At 36.5% G+C, this 16,288-nt stretch overlaps 1 protein-coding gene across 9 annotated transcripts in view; it reads left to right on the top strand.

Annotated features, from left to right (window-relative positions):
• LOC114239888 (uncharacterized) overlaps positions 1-16,288 on the top strand; it is a 471,744-nt gene that overhangs the window by 264,922 nt on the left and 190,534 nt on the right. The window contains exon 5 of one of the 9 annotated variants that reach the window (XM_089728050.1): positions 8,282-10,368. The exons of 7 other annotated variants lie outside the window; for them this stretch is intronic. In XM_089728050.1, coding sequence (XP_089584176.1) covers positions 8,282-8,550 — 269 coding nt within the window. In that variant the 3' untranslated portion in view covers positions 8,551-10,368. Of the gene's footprint in view, positions 1-3,157; positions 4,276-8,281; positions 10,369-16,288 lie in introns of those variants that run through there. One more of the 9 variants, XM_089728049.1, reaches the window with a different exon arrangement.

Below are 16,288 nucleotides of genomic sequence, written 5' to 3'. Positions count from 1 at the left end.
TTCTACTGGTCAACATATCGCATCGTTTTAATAAATGATTTTGTTTCTACAGCGGAACTAGTCGTGTCGCAGAAGGGAAAACAACTGCTGCGTCTAAATGGGTATACTTATCACAAGCTACCGTCTATGTCGAACAAAGTACGTTGGCGTTGCTCCACACATGCGCCTCACGGATGCCGGGCCCATTTGATCACTGTGGACGGGGAGATTATAATTGTCAACGCTACACACATTCATTAAAATAAGGAAAATGATGTTTTATGTGGATTGCATGATGCACCTTTGCAGTTCAAGCACGCGAAGGGCTGTGTCTATTTACTAAAATTACAAACCCACTTCATGGTCAATTAGAATTAAATTATTTGTCTACTTTACTCGATAAAAGTTGGTACAATAAAAAACAAATCAAAACATAGCAACATTTGAAAATATTGATTCGGCTTTGAGAATTAACAAAATACGAAATACGTACGATTTGACGTTATGATATTTCCCTAGAAATTATTATGAAAATTATAATGTTAAAACGTGTAAAAATTATGTATATATATTGCAACCTAAATAGTACTTATAAATTATAGAAAAAGAGCATGAGGGCGCACAGAACACAAACCAGTTTTTAAAAAATAAATAAGCATTTATTTTGGATTAAATTGCTTTTTGTAATCGACGTCTAAGATAGACGAGTTAGTAGCCTATCATGGGTGCTATACATGGCGGTATGGTGGTACAGAGTTAAGCTGCTACCACAGCATTGGTGAAGAAGAATCTTGCTGAAGAATAACCTGAAGATAAACCACTCAGAAAATACCATGGGCCGGTTAATTCTAGATGGTAGGCACGTGTCATTAATACTGATTGGATAGATAAAGTCGTTTCAAGTAGATACGATACATTATGCTCTCATAGCGAGTATGGCAGGCAATGGTAAGAAGGAAATGACAAGTTAATCTCAAACGATTCCTTAGCGCATTTTCCATCAAACGTATGGCACAAAACACAGAAAAACATAATCTTGTTCTATATTGAGTTAAATGGAACTAGTACTTAGAAGTCCTGTCCCAGAGGTAGGATTAATTCTGGTATTTATCAAACTTTATTTTGAATTGGATAATTCCATTTATTGAGGAAGATACTTCATGCTATTAAGTACAACATAATTTAATAAAAGTTTGATATTAAAAAAAAAAAAACGTTGTATGAATCTGGGAATACAATGTTAATATTTAATGAATTTTGGATTTAAGTTGGATTTTCATTTACAGGACCTGACGAACCAAAGTACTCGCGATCAGAACACACTTTAAAAAAAGGCTCAAGAAAAAAGAGGTGTGTCGGATGCTACGCTAAACTAAGACACTATTACAGCGGAAGATGTGCTGCCAATAAAACCAAAAAAATTCTTACAAGCTGTACTGAATGTAATCAAGCTTTGTGCATAGAATGTTTCAATGAAAGGCATTATAATTGTTATTAAATCAAATTGACTGTTACGTATTAGTCTCTATGTTTATTATTTCCAGATTACAATTTTGGTTGTTCACAGACGACAAATTCAAATTCAAATATAAATACTATCCGTGTCTTTTAATTAATTGTACTACCTACAGTATCTTAATTTAAAATAAAAATGACACGTTTATGTTCCTGTGCATACCAAAAAGGATAACAATGTCTTGAAGTGATGTAACAATATGAATTGAGATTTTTTTCTTCGCTCTCAGGCCTTAGATAACCCCCAAAGCATAATTTAGGGTAAAGTTTGGGTATATTTGGAACTATCATTTAGAATAGCACAACCTTATCTCTTCGCGTAGATCCCGTAAAGGGCGATTAAGAGATTTGCCGGATAATGAAGAATGACGTTCTGGTTTTATACCAGAATACAACGATCACCAACCACCATTTACTGGTGATAGGTCATATTGGGGTCTGGTGCGGACGGGTGCCACCATTCTATCTATTTCTCCCGAGAATCAATGAAGCATTTCGGTTTCCAAGGACTTTAAGCAATATTATTGAGACTACAGGTCCATGTGGTGACATTTACATTGCTATGTCTATAATCTCAGGGCACTACTTAATACCAGGTGTGTTATGAGTTCGTGTGCCCAGCAACAAAAGAAATCAAACAAACGTCAGTGTTTTTTTAAGGAAAAATTATCATTGTTTTAACGAGCATTAAATAGGATTTAATAGTGTTTGTTATTTATTGAAATAATCATCTAAAATTAGTTATTGTACATAGTATTATTTTCAAAGTAAGAGTAAAAAAGCTCCAAGAAAGCAGAATATAACACTGGCAGAATAAAGACGTGAGGGAGCTGCAGCCGACGAAAATTACAAGAAATAAGAGAAGAAACTTTCACACAAATTATAATCGCAAATTAATACCGATCCCTGGTTAGATAGGAACATCAAGCATAGACAAATTGAGCTACCCCCAAGTTACTTGACATTCCACGACTTCTGTAAACAGTGAGATATCACGATAACACAATAGAACTTAACTGGATCTAATAAATTCATTTGAGAATAGTATATGCGACTTTACTATTATATTCCGTACCTCGTACGATGATATTATAAATAACAATGGTTATACTAGTTTGTTCAATTATTCTAATTTATATCTTCATAAAAACAAAGAACCAGAAAATTCTGGTAATGGGGCTATCAAAGTGAGTTCTTAATATCAATGAGCTATTCAAAATGATACCTGAGACATGAATACTAATTTCTTGAAGAGGAGGTCATTTTAAATATGTGTCTTGAAACGGAACACCTTTCTCGGAACTTTGTTATTATATCTGGACGGTCTTTAATGATATGGTAAAACTCTTAAATCATAGGCATTTATAATAGTTAAATTGTGATCGTATGACATACTTAAATCCTTGTGTAAAACAAGCAACAAGAAACGACAGAGATGAGAAGATTAATTCAATTCATCTGAACGCTGATTTAATTATTAATAATTAATTAGAAGATTTTTATAATTTAATTTTTACAATTTTTACATTTCCCAGAAACCTTCAGCATGGATTCACGTTCTTTGAAATATGGTGACATATATTTTTATAATTTTACATTAAGGTCTTAAGTTAAATATCCGACAGGATCTTTGAATTGTTTCTAACACAATATTTCTTTGCAGTTCCTATCTTCACGACGTCGCTTAGAGGAGCTGCCATTATGATTATCGACGGGTACAGATACCGGCGTCATTTTAACAAGCGCGAGAAAACGAGGTGGCTGTGCAGTCAGAAGAATAGCGGCTGCAAAGCCTATGCATGGACTGCTGGTGGTGCCTTATTGAAGAATTACTACTACCACGGCCACAATCACGATCGTCCGCAATACCTTAATTATTTCACTCAAACATTACACGAAGACACTTGGGGTCCGAATAATGAAAACTTAAATAACTGATACACAGACCTAAATACCAAATAAATTGCATGCTATTTTAATGAGTATTAAAAAGTTCTTAGAGACGGTAGTGCTACTGTGACTAAAATGTCAAATATAATAACAATGTAGTCGATAATAAGCGTGTTTAGATTGCTAATTAACAATTTAGGGGACGTTTTTGTTGTTTTCTATTAATATTTTAGTTTGCTAATTAGGATTCATTGTGACTATGGATATATTATGAGGGGCTGAAGTTTTATTGACATCACCATCCTCTCTATGATTACTGCAAAGTAATAATACGTTTAATGCTATTTGAAGGGTAGTAGGACTATTTTTTCCTATATAACCATTTGCGCTCGTGGACTTTAGGTACCTGTCCTGTTTTTTTTTTCAATCAACTGTTCATAGATTCAGGATTGAGCGTACTTTCTTGTGTTGTTCATATTTGGAGAGTCAAGCTAAAAACGATGAAGTAAACAAGTTATTGAAAATTGTTTTAATAGTTTCGATGACTCTCCAAAACCCTGAGAGTTTATTATGGGTATAAGCAATATCGGTTTTATCTACGTTTTAACCTGGTATACCGTTAATAAATAAAAAAGAAGTTCAATCTTATCCTGGAATTTGATTGGATTCAAAGTTCAAAGTTTGTGGGTATCCACTGCTATTATAAATTACACCATAGATATATTGGAATAAGAAATTGGCTTTAGATGTTTGTTTAAAGTAATACAATCAGCTAAAATTTCTACTTAAGTGTTTCCTACAGTTACTATACATACATGTGTCTAATAACATTTCAATTTAGTACTTATGTAAATTGTGTATTTGTGGTTTAATTAAAACTAATAAAACAAACGTATTGTTCGTATTATTTAAGTCAAGATTCAAACAAATTGAAATGGATTTTACACCATACCAGTATAATTTCGAATTTGGTTAAATCATTACTTCCACATTCTAGTACAATTTATCCTTAAAATTTTGCCGATCACTATAGGTCGAAACGGTTGGTATTTATTTTTGTCAAAAAACCAACCAAAATGACTAAAATAAGAATAACATACATAATCCCTAATACTTACCATAGCTCAAAGTAGGTATAGACTTCATAAAATAGACTTTGAATTTTTCAGATCAAACATTATCATTCGCAAACTGCTCACTTAGATTACAAGATGAGCTTAACCCCAACTATATCTGGGATGACACTACTGGGATTCGGTTGGTCGGCCCAAAATTCGATAAGTTAACTGCATTTCGCAACAGCGCATTTCAGTACTTGATTATTCATTTTCAGCTCCAGTTTTTGCGAAATCAGCCAGGGGTGCTACTATTGTACTTTTCGACGGGTTCACTTTTCGGCAGCACATAACGAGGAAGTTGAAGACCCGGTGGTACTGCTCCAGGCAGCATCAAGGCTGTAAAGCTCACGTATGGACCGTTGAAAATACCATTGTAAAATACGGTCCAGAACATAACCACGAGAGACCCAGATTTCATTAGCATAGGAATAGGACAATCACGATTTATGAACACTAGATGATGATTTTTTTTGATAACGCCATCTTGTTGTGTCTGTAAAGCGGTTAGTTGCCCTCAATTAGGGAAAATATTATTATTATTCGTCAATAGATGTCGGGAAGAGTTGATTATTGAAAACACGAATAAAACAACATTTTCTGAAAATTAATCGTAGCTAGATCGATTTATCGTCCCCGAAATCCCCTGTATACTAAATTTTATGAAAATCGTTGGAGCCATTTCCGAGATTCAGATTATATACATATATATATTAGTATACAATAATTGCTCGTTTAAAGGTATAAGATTATTTAAAATTTATTTGGACACAAATAACATCAAAAAACCGCTTATAACTGCTGTAGTTCGATGACTTACAAATGCTTATTCGTATTATACAGTATTAAATTTCTCGCACTTATTAACATGTTTAAGATTGATTGGCCTGTTATGTGCGTATTGCACTATTTTTTTAAAGTAGGATGTTTATTTTCAATAGTAGTAGAATGTATTGTGAGCCCGCACGGGTAGGTACCAACACTCTGCAAATTTCTGCCGTGAAGCAGTAATGCGTTTCAGTTCGAAGGGTGCGACAGCCGTGGTACTGCAAAAATTGAGACTTAGAACTCATGTCTGAACGTGGTTGGCGGCATGAACGTTGTAGATGTCTATGGGTTCTGGTAACTATATAACAACAGATAAGCCGTGAGCTCGTTTACCTATCTAAGCAATAAAAATAAATTATAACTAGCAGTGTTAATTGTAATATGATAAATATCGTCATCAGAAAATTGGAAAATGCTAATTTTCAATAATATAATATGTACAACACGCAATGTAATCATATATTGTTTGTTGCATTGTGGGGTCCTAATGGCTTACTAAAATGACAATATCCACGAAAGTAAATTGTTTTTGCTTAATTTAATACGGTGTGCCTTTTTACCTTTGAGAAATATTATTTAGTATGCCATTTTTATTTGGAAATAGTAGTTAACTAGTCATGTTAAAAATAGTGAAACATCGATTGTATTAACTGTTTAAATTTTCGATGCTTTCAAAGTTAATTTCATCGAGAGTATTGTAATCTCTTCAATTGGAGTGCACTTAAGATGCGTGTGTAGAATGTTAGAAATTTAACGTTATTTACTTAAGATTACGAATAAAAAATTTTAGTATTAAAAACAGAGTACACTTTACGCTACTATAATTATTTTAATACTATATTGGGCATTGTTACAATTAAAACTAAAACTTCATTATGTACTTTGCATTCACCTAATATTAAGTCTTTGCGCTCCTAAGACTAATGTAATAAAAACTAAACAATATGTCTAATATGTGTGGACTCTGGACCTTCAAGGGCTGAAACAGTATTTTGATGCATTGATAAGTAATAGAAGTCACGGTCCTACTGGTGTTATAAATTGTTACCGCAGTCCACAGACATTCGTGATTCCTGTGGATCTCCAGGCCAGAGATCTCGAATGTATTTTTAACAACTGTTCCACCTTTCATAACATTGTTCTACGCCTTTAAAATTTTTATGGAGGTGAAAGTAAAGAATCACGCAGTCTGCCCGAAGCAGAACGTCTTACTGAAGCCATAAAAAAGAGGCCTGATTCAAAACGAAAGGTATATTTTAGCTCAAAATTGAATAGCCCCATCCTAAAGCCGTTTCAAATGTTTGTGGCCTCATGAGTAAGTGCACTGGTGCACTCGTGTCTAGTGGTACGCCTATGCCGTAATTTGTGAAAATCTTAGTAGATACGAATTTTTCTACCCGAATATTTAGAATTGTTAGGAGAGTTTTAATTATGAATTTGGAAGGCTTTAGAGGAAAAGGTAGACTAACTAAGAAGAAATTAATGGATTACGTGAAAGACTGTATTATGTATAAGAGAGGAGTGAGCGAAGAAATGGTATATGATAAAGCAGTATGGAGGGAGAAAACATGTTGCGCCCACCCCAGGAGACTGTGAGATGGACAGGAGAATGATGATGATGAATATTTAGAATATGTTCACGAACGACATAGACGATGACCGAAACAGGGTCATGTAATAAAACTGGTGGCACGACGCACTGTGAGCCCTCATGGGTAGATACCGTTATACCGTCATTTCTGCGAAGATCCTAAAAAATTGGACTTACCATTGGATATTATGTCGACGTGGTAGATTTGGGATCCACACTGTGACATCTATGTTCTCCACTTTTCAATGTAATACCAGGTGGATCGTAGATTGTTCTGGCCACAGAATTAAATTATTGATGTAAATTTTTATTAAAAGCTAATAAATTCTTACCACGCCTCGCTTTGACTCTCACTAAATTTATAGTATAAAAATAATGTATAATTAAACCATTAGAAAAAAAAATGGCACATTTCCTGATCAATATTGTCCTGTCAAGAAGTTTGTACAGATAGAATTGTGAATTAGAATTGTGTAGAATGATAAAAAAAACAAGTTCCCAAAGAATGGTTATTTCACAAAAAATGCTTTCTAAGTAGTACATTTGAGGTATACATACATGACTGAAGTTTCAGCTTTCTAGACTTTGAGGTTTGGCCTGATCGTTATTCGAGATTTGGTAAGTATCTAATAGAAAACATATCGTACAATTGACATCATAATTAATGCTCAGATCTCTAGTGTATACCAATCGATGGTTATATGTTTGTTTGTTCGGACCGTGTATGGCCTAATCAATTTACTTAGAACTTAGAACAAATTGTTTTTGGAATACTATTTTATTAATTTTTTGCCAATCGCAGACATAATTAACTATTAATAAAACTAATTTTACGGTCATTCTGTCAGTCGCTCGTGACCACGAAACTACAAAGTATCCGAAATGTCAGTTTTTATTTTTTATTGCCTTGGTTGGTGGACGAGCTCACAGCCCACCTGGTGTTAAGTGGTTACTGGAGCCCATAGACATCTACAAAGTAAATGCGGCACCCACCTTGAGATATAAGTTCTAAGACCTCAGTTTAGTTACAACGGCTGCCCCACCCTTCAAACCGAAACGCATTACTGCTTCACGGCAGAAATAGGCAGGGCGGTGGTACCTACCCGAGCGGACTCACAAGAGGTCCTACCACCAGTAATGTAATGACAATAAAAAGGCGTCGTAAAACCGTAAAAGTGATTTTAATTATTTTTTAAAAAACGTTTCTGTCATAATACGATCGGTATACGATAGATGACTTATTAAATATGTGCATTACGCAAAATTAGCAGCATCCATTACCGCCATATAAAATAAGTCGTTGCTTGTTTATTAATTATTGTTATTTCATGCCATATTACTAAAGTACACTATTTCATTCCAGTCCAAGTGAGTTTGTCGGCTAGAGGCAGGAAGATTTTAACAATAGGCGGGTACAGGTTTAGTAAGCACTACAAATGGGGTCTGAAGACACGATGGAATTGCGCCACCCACATGAACAGAGGCTGCAAAGCTGTACTACACACGTACGGCGACGATATAATAGTGAAGTGTAAAAACTTACATAGCCACTTACCTTCGTCTATAAAACAAGAATTGCTACTTAAAACAAACATGCTAAATAAGCATTCTGAACATAGTGCTACATTTTAGATGAATGATCGATTTGATTGTATGATAATTCAGGGAACTCTAAATTTATTTTAAATAGATGTAAAAGTTTAAAAAAAGATCTCTTCCAGACATATACATGATGAATAAAAAAGGAGAGATGAATGCGCCACGGATTACGGGATGCTGTCAGATTATCGCAACTGCTATCAATTTATAATAACCATTTAGTCAATACGAGCAAAATAGTCTGACGCGAAAATTAAATTAAATTTTACGGAAATCAAAGATTTTATAGTTATTTTTACTTTTAGGTATTAATTATCATACATGCGCTTCCATAACAGCTACTCCTGTGGAGCCAAGGAGCGCAGTGGTGACCACACACACACACTCACACACTCACCCGCATACACACACACGCTTTCACATGCACACACTAATATCCAAATTATGAAATAAAATATGTTTAGTTTAAATAAAAAAGTGGCTTAAGTGTTACTTGTTTAAGTGTCAAACAAGTAACATTACCGTTTTGGAAGTCGAACCCGTAATAATACTAACGAATATAAAGAGTAAGCGATTGTTTGTTAAGCTGTGCTAAGTATTAATTTTTAGGAGGTTTATATTTCGTGACCCAGCAATCTAAAAGAAAGGCGTTGAGCGAACATTCACTCCTCATGTCACATTGTCATGAGACTAATGACCTCGCCATTCAGCTGATTTTAAATGTGTTACATTGCGTACAGCCCTAAAAGTATATCTAAAACACCCCGATAGATATAAGACGAAAGGAACATCTTCCACCGAGCGGGTGATATTGTTCGGTAGACCGACGGTCCAAATGTTTTTTTTTTCTTCCTACCTATACTGATAGCCTTGAGAGGCTATTTCAGCTTCACCCTAACATGTAGGTGAGCTCACGGGGCTCAAACCGGTAGTGTTGCTAACACTGACCCTAGCAAGAGCAGTGCTTCGCAGAATCTACCACCGGATCGGAAATGCGATCAACTGAGAAGATCCGGCGAGAAACTCAGTAGGCTGTGTCTATGCCAAATGTTGTTGTTCGGAACTTGTATATATGCAAGCTTATCTTGAAGATATTGTCAGCGAGATTCAGGGATTTATTAAATATCTTATGTTACATGATGGCTTTTGCTAAAAAAGCAACGTACGCCATTTTAATTTGCTTGTACCCGATTGAAGTAAAATTTGCGTTTTCCTTATGAAATCAGGTCACTTCCTATATGTTGTTAATTTTATGAAAAACACTGACAAATAGACTTTTCACGAAACTATAGTTGATTCAAACCTTGTCCTGACAATTGCGAATCAGCCAAATCGATTATTCGATATTATTATATTGAATTTTACAAACAGCCACAGTTGGCAGCTGAGTAGAATTGTACTGATTTTATAGATTCCAGTTATTTTAATAAGTAAATAAAGAAAAGGTATGTGATTGTTGTTTGACCATTATGATCTCATTCGAAAGGTAGGGTGTGACATTCAAGGTGTAATAGCTTTCGGTCTTAGGCTCCACAATGAGATCTCTCCATTCCAATCTTGCGCCTCTTATGTTAGTTACTAGATGAACGCTCATTTACATAATCATGTATCATCATACCAGTTATATCTAACGCGAATCATCCAGAACTACATTAAATTCCTGGTTTAAGCGCTTGGTACAAAAAGCGGCTATTCTCGACGCCATGTCGCCGTGAGGATGTATCGTGGGTCTCTGATTGACTGGTGGTTCAACAACGGCAGTCTATTAATAAATAGTTTTTTATTCAATGGTAATTTAGTTATTTTTTTAATGTTCTTAATGTTCTTGGTAATAAATTGCTTTAAATGAAATAGTTGAATGTTTTATTTGAGCAATCATAATTATTTTGCAAACTAAATTAAGGAAAAACTCTACTTATTTAGTAAGCATAATGTAGTTATTACAAATAAAAGACACTAATTTCCTGTAATCCTAAAATACATTACTAATGTCCAATAAACTCCACAGGATTAACATTCGTAACAACAAATACTGGAAGCATATGTATCAGAGTACGGGGATATAGGTTCTGCCTTCATCGACGAAGTGGAATGAAGTTTCGATGGCAGTGTTCGTCCCACGCCAGCAGAGGTTGTCGTGCTTCAGTGTTCACGATCGAATCGATCGTCTGCAAGATCAACAATGTTCACAACCATCCTCCGAGATATGACCGTGATTGATGTTTCATCGAGTAACACGTCATAAGCGTTGTAAAAATCCCGCTCTAGGGAGCAGGATTTAATCGTTACTATATCGACTCTATATGAGCTCTTTATTGGATAGGGTTTAGGCTTTGCATTAATCTAGTGAAGTATTTTTGTGGCAACAATACGGGCCAACATTTATATTCTTACTATTCATTACATTAGCCTTCTATTATAGTATTTCATGCATTCTCGCTATACCTCTATATAATTAGGCGAATAGGCGAAAACGTTATTCAGAATTCAGAATTTCTGAATTAATACTCAACTAGTGTATATTTGGCACTAAAATTTTGATAATTTCTTTTTGGTAGAAACAAATAGACAGCGATAGATTTGATGAAAGAAAAATAGATATTGTCTAACCCATGGTCGCTGAGGCTGAAACGTTCTATAGTAGCAACCGCGTACTGGAAGACGTAGGTAGCTTGGGTAGACCTCCCCCTACAAGCTGGATCGACAACCTATTAAGGTTCGCGGGGATCCGCTGCATGCAAGCAGCGCAGGACCGCTCGTTATGGCGAGGCTTGGAGGAGGTCTATGTCCAGCAGTGAACGTCTGTAGCTTTAAAGATAGAAGATAGATAGTGTTAGGGAATTATTTATGTTAATGTTGTTTTGCATAAACAGATAGATTTAAAAAATATATTGTTTTGTATGTAAATGAATTCACAAAATAATTTCACTGTTTCAAACTATTCCTATCATACCTTAATTATCTCATTCTATATCAATACCTTAGCTTTCTCATAATTAATATTTATACTATCTAACTTTAATAATAATATTAGTGCTTAGTACCTAAGTAGTACCTAACTTGCTACTGCGTTCTAGAGAACTAAATAAAGTATAGAGTAAAAATACATATTTATTTTTATTAACATTCCTTGAGTTAACTCTTGAAACTTCAGATGATTTTTCGAGAACGTCCGCTGTTGATAAAAAAAAAGTTTTTGGCTTAGAATATATATGCATACCTCACCGCTAGTGCTCTTAACCTAGCCGCCGTTTAGAAAGTCATTGATATATCAACTGCAGCGCCACCGACCGGGCACGGAACCGGATTCGGATGCGTTGTCTAAAGCGGGAAGTCAAATCCCGCCTAAGCGACGCCCGAAATGAGAAATGGGATAGTCATTTAGGGGAACTCGCGCCCTCTCACCAAGCATACTGGCGACTACCTAGGACTCTCAAATCCGAAACTACCGTTACTATGCTTCCCTTCGTACGGCCTTCAGGCCAACCGCTGGCATTCGATGACGATGACAAGGCTGCGCTGCTGGCCGATGCACTGCATGAGCAATACACCACCACTCAATACGCGGATCCCGAACACACCGAGTTCGTCGACAGAGAGGTCGAGCGCAGACCTTCCCTACCGTCCTCGGACCCGTTACCCCCCATTACCACTGATGAAGATCAAGAAGCGATCCACAACCTTTAACCTAAGAAGGCACCCGGCTCCGACGGCATCCGCAACCGCGTCCTAAAAATCTTACCAGTTCAACTGATAGCAATGTTGGCTACCATTTTAAATGCCGCTATGACGCACTGCATCTTTCCCGCGGTGTGGAAAGAAGCGGACGTTATCGGTATACATAAGCCGGGCAAACCGAAAAACGAAACCGATAGTTACCGTCCGATTAGTCTCCTCCCGACGATAGTAAAAATTTACGAACGACTCCTTCGGAAACTTCTCTGGGACTTCGTTACCGAAACGAACAAAATATTAATAGACAAGCAGTTTAGACTCCGCGCCAAACACTCGTGCATACAACAAACAAGTGCACCGCCTCACAGAGCACATCTTAATAGGGCTAAATAGGCGTAAACAAACCCCGACCGGAGCCCTCTTCTTCGATATCGCGAAGGCGTTCGACAAAGTCTGGCACAACGGTTTGATTTACAAACTGTACAGCATGGGAGTGCCAGACAGACTCGTGCTCATCATACGAGACTTCTTGTCGAACCGTTCGTTTCGATATCGAGTAGAGGGAACTCGCTCTCGGCAGTCAGATGACAGGGTCATCTGACTGCCGGAGTCCCGCAAGGCTCCGGGCTATCCCCGTTATTATTTAGTTTGTATATCAATGATATACTCCGGTCTCCCGAGACCCATCTAGCGCTCTTCGTCGATGACACGGCTATCTACTACTCGTGTAGGAAGAAATCGCTATTGCATCCGCGACTCCAGATCATAGTAACCACCATTGGACAGTGGTTCTGGAAGTGGCGCATTGACATCAACGAAGCGAGTGAGCGAAGCGACCTGAGCGAAGTGTCTACTTATATAGACACAGGTAAACGTACACACATGTAACCAAATTACGGTCTTACACTATGGCGACGTGACATAATGTTTACCAAAAACTGCCTCAGTTTATAGTACAAAGCGTTCTATCTTAACTTGTCAAAATCTGTTTATTAATTTTCAACAGCGTAGTGAAACTTTAAGGTAAAAAAAACATACGGAATTGAAAAAAAATTCAGAAAATCAACTAATACCTAAGGACAATGATCATGACCTTGAGATGGCAGGGTGTTACAAGAGACTGCGAAGAACATTTAATAGTACACAAGCAAAAAAAAAAAAAAATTGCTGGAAATGTAACGAAAACCTTTGCGTAACATGTTTAAGAGCCATATTTAAATTCATTTCTTTTGCGATGATTCTATTTTATTTTCGATATCCTCTAATTTTTTGTCTGTCTCATCACTACTAAAAGTATTTTCTAGTGCGGTTCAGGTCGATATCGGCCTGCAGATTTATTTCTCATTTCCTATTTGGTAAATCCCGGGGCGAATTGGACCTAAGGAAGCTGGGTTCTAATTTTATTCTAACAGTACAAAAAAAATTGCATACAACATAATTTATAGCTAAGTTATAGCAATTCAATCTACTCTAGTGCTGGTGGACCCAGAAATTCCTGCCACGCACTGGCCGAGATATCGTTAGGAGCGCATTTCAACCTGCCGCCGCTCCAGATAAAGGTTTATGAGTTTACTTGCCGAAGCCAAGGTGTTAGTTAAAGTGCAAACGTGCCAATTAGATGTCAACATAATTCTGCTCCACACCCACTTTTCCGTCTCTCCACTCCTCTTTGTCTCCACCTTATCCCACTGGGTGGGGTGGGCACAGCGAATTTTCCTATTCCATTCTCTTCTATCAACCCTCACCTCAACACTCACTCCTCTCTTTCTCACGTCGTCATTCATACACTCCATCCATGTCTTCTTCGGTCGACCTCTTCCTCCTCTACCTTGCAATACCATTTCCATACATCTTCTAGTTACATACATCTTTTCTCTACGCATTCATACCATCCATACATGTCCATACCACGATAACCGGTCTATCTCTCCACTCCATTATTATATTTTACATGTTGCATGCTTAATTTACAAATAAATTTGATACTGTCACATAAAAAATCGAAAGTATTTTCCAATAATAAACTGAATCTAGGAAAAAATTCTATTTACATCTTACTGCTTTTATTTAGGCTTTAAATGTTTTATTACAGATTGGATATTCACTAAAACGTCACGAGGCCATCCTATGATTGTTCACAATGGCTGTAAATTCACAGTGCACAGAGAACGTGGTGCTAAAATCCGTTGGTACTGTACAGAGCGAATCAGAAAATGTCGTGCAATCATTTATACTATTGAAGGGAAAATAGTGAAATATAATGTAGAACATAATCATCCGACATTCATTATCGATAATTGAGTCTACAACTCGCTAGTAGACCCCGATAGCAATGATTGAGACTTGACAATGGTATTACGATTAGCCAATGGTGCTCTGATGAGCATTCTTCACAATGACCACACGAAGAGACTTGCACTCCGAAGTGAATTGATTGATTTTCTGGGGATTGTCTGATCCCACTATTATTTTCAGTTTATGCAATCGATGTTTAGATCAGTTCTTTTTTTACTGTATGAAGATGACAGAGCGGGCTTTGCATTTAATGCGATTAATAATCTAAACAAATAAAAAAATGTTATTAATTTCGTTAACAATTACAAACCATACATATTTGCTCTAGTAAGAGATTATTCACGAAATAAACAGTTCTATATACGTGCACTGCAAAAAGTATTTCAATTTATTGTATTGTTACATTGGTTTTGTGTACATGACTAATACTCGTAGAATTAATGACTAAAAAATTAAAAACATCTCACAAGTAATTGTCCCGTATACAAAATCTTTCCACTTTTTGATAAAGATATAAACATTTCGATTTTGTTTTATTTCATTGCTGCTGTGCGGAAATTAGTATATGGCCTATTAAATGGTGAGTGGTCACCGTTGCTCGTAGACATCAGTATTGCCAGAGGGACACCTAAGTGCCTACAACACAGGACAGCTCTCAGACCATGTTCGAAAACGAAAATATCATAGCTCTCAGGAAACAACACAAAGGGAAGGACTAGATGGAACTTGGCCCAAACCTGATCTACTAAGCACATTTTGGATGGGTTCATGTGTTCCAAGTACTAGAAGTAAACTCTGCACAGGGGTGAATTGTGCGATGGTAAAATAGAGATGACATCATTATCTCCACAAATCCCTCAGATCATTCACAATGGAACATACGCACGGTATCCACGTACTTCTAAGTTTAAGTACTTCCTTGGTGGACCCAAAAGTTTCGGACGATCCGTGACCAGGATTATTGACAATCCAAACGGCATCATCTTCTATACGGTGTCAAATAAAAAGAGCCAGGCTTATATTGTAGTCAAAAGATATTTTTATGTGTAATCCGAATTACAAGTCAGTTTCAGAATATCCAGGTAAAGTTTACGATTTACCCTAAATTTGAGAGCAAATTTGTTGATGTTCATTGAAATAAATACTGCGTTTTCTTTCAGAACCCATCTTCCTTGAAACCAGCCGCGGTACACGAAACCTTATCTACTCTGGTTACAAATACATAGTACAGTCGAAGAAGGGGTTGAAAACTAGGTGGATTTGTTCCTCTCATCACAATCGCGGTTGTCGAGCCGTCTTATTCACTGTGGGATCTGAAATTCTTATATCTAAAAATTTTCATACACATTAACGGTTTTTGTTTAAAAACTAATAGCCAATCAGTGAAATTCGAGAATGACTGAGATATTATTTAATTGAACAAAAAATAAACTCGATATTTAAAAACATAATATAAGAATTAAGCGTCCCAAATAGACGAGTCTTTCTCGTAAGTCTTCATATTTTTGTAAATAAATGATTTGTACTAACAGATGTCTATTATTAATTGGCTATGAGGCCATATACCTACTGACACTATAGTTTTTTTTATGATTGAAAAATTACTGGTGGCCCGGAGGCCTTTCCAGCTTCACCAGGACAGGTGGGCGAGCAAAGGCTCAGCCAGGAGGGGTGGGATTTGCTAACAACTGCCCGAGCGCCTCCGAAGGAGACCTAACAACTCAAGAGCAATTGCTTCGCGAATGATTCTACTACTGGATCGGAATCGCGACCCACTGAGAAGATCCGGCGAGAAACTCAG

Source organism: Bombyx mandarina, chromosome 06, assembly GCF_030267445.1.
Source record: "Bombyx mandarina strain Sakado chromosome 06, ASM3026744v2".
Classification (NCBI taxonomy): domain Eukaryota; kingdom Metazoa; phylum Arthropoda; class Insecta; order Lepidoptera; family Bombycidae; genus Bombyx; species Bombyx mandarina.
This window is presented reverse-complemented; position numbering and strand designations above follow the sequence as displayed.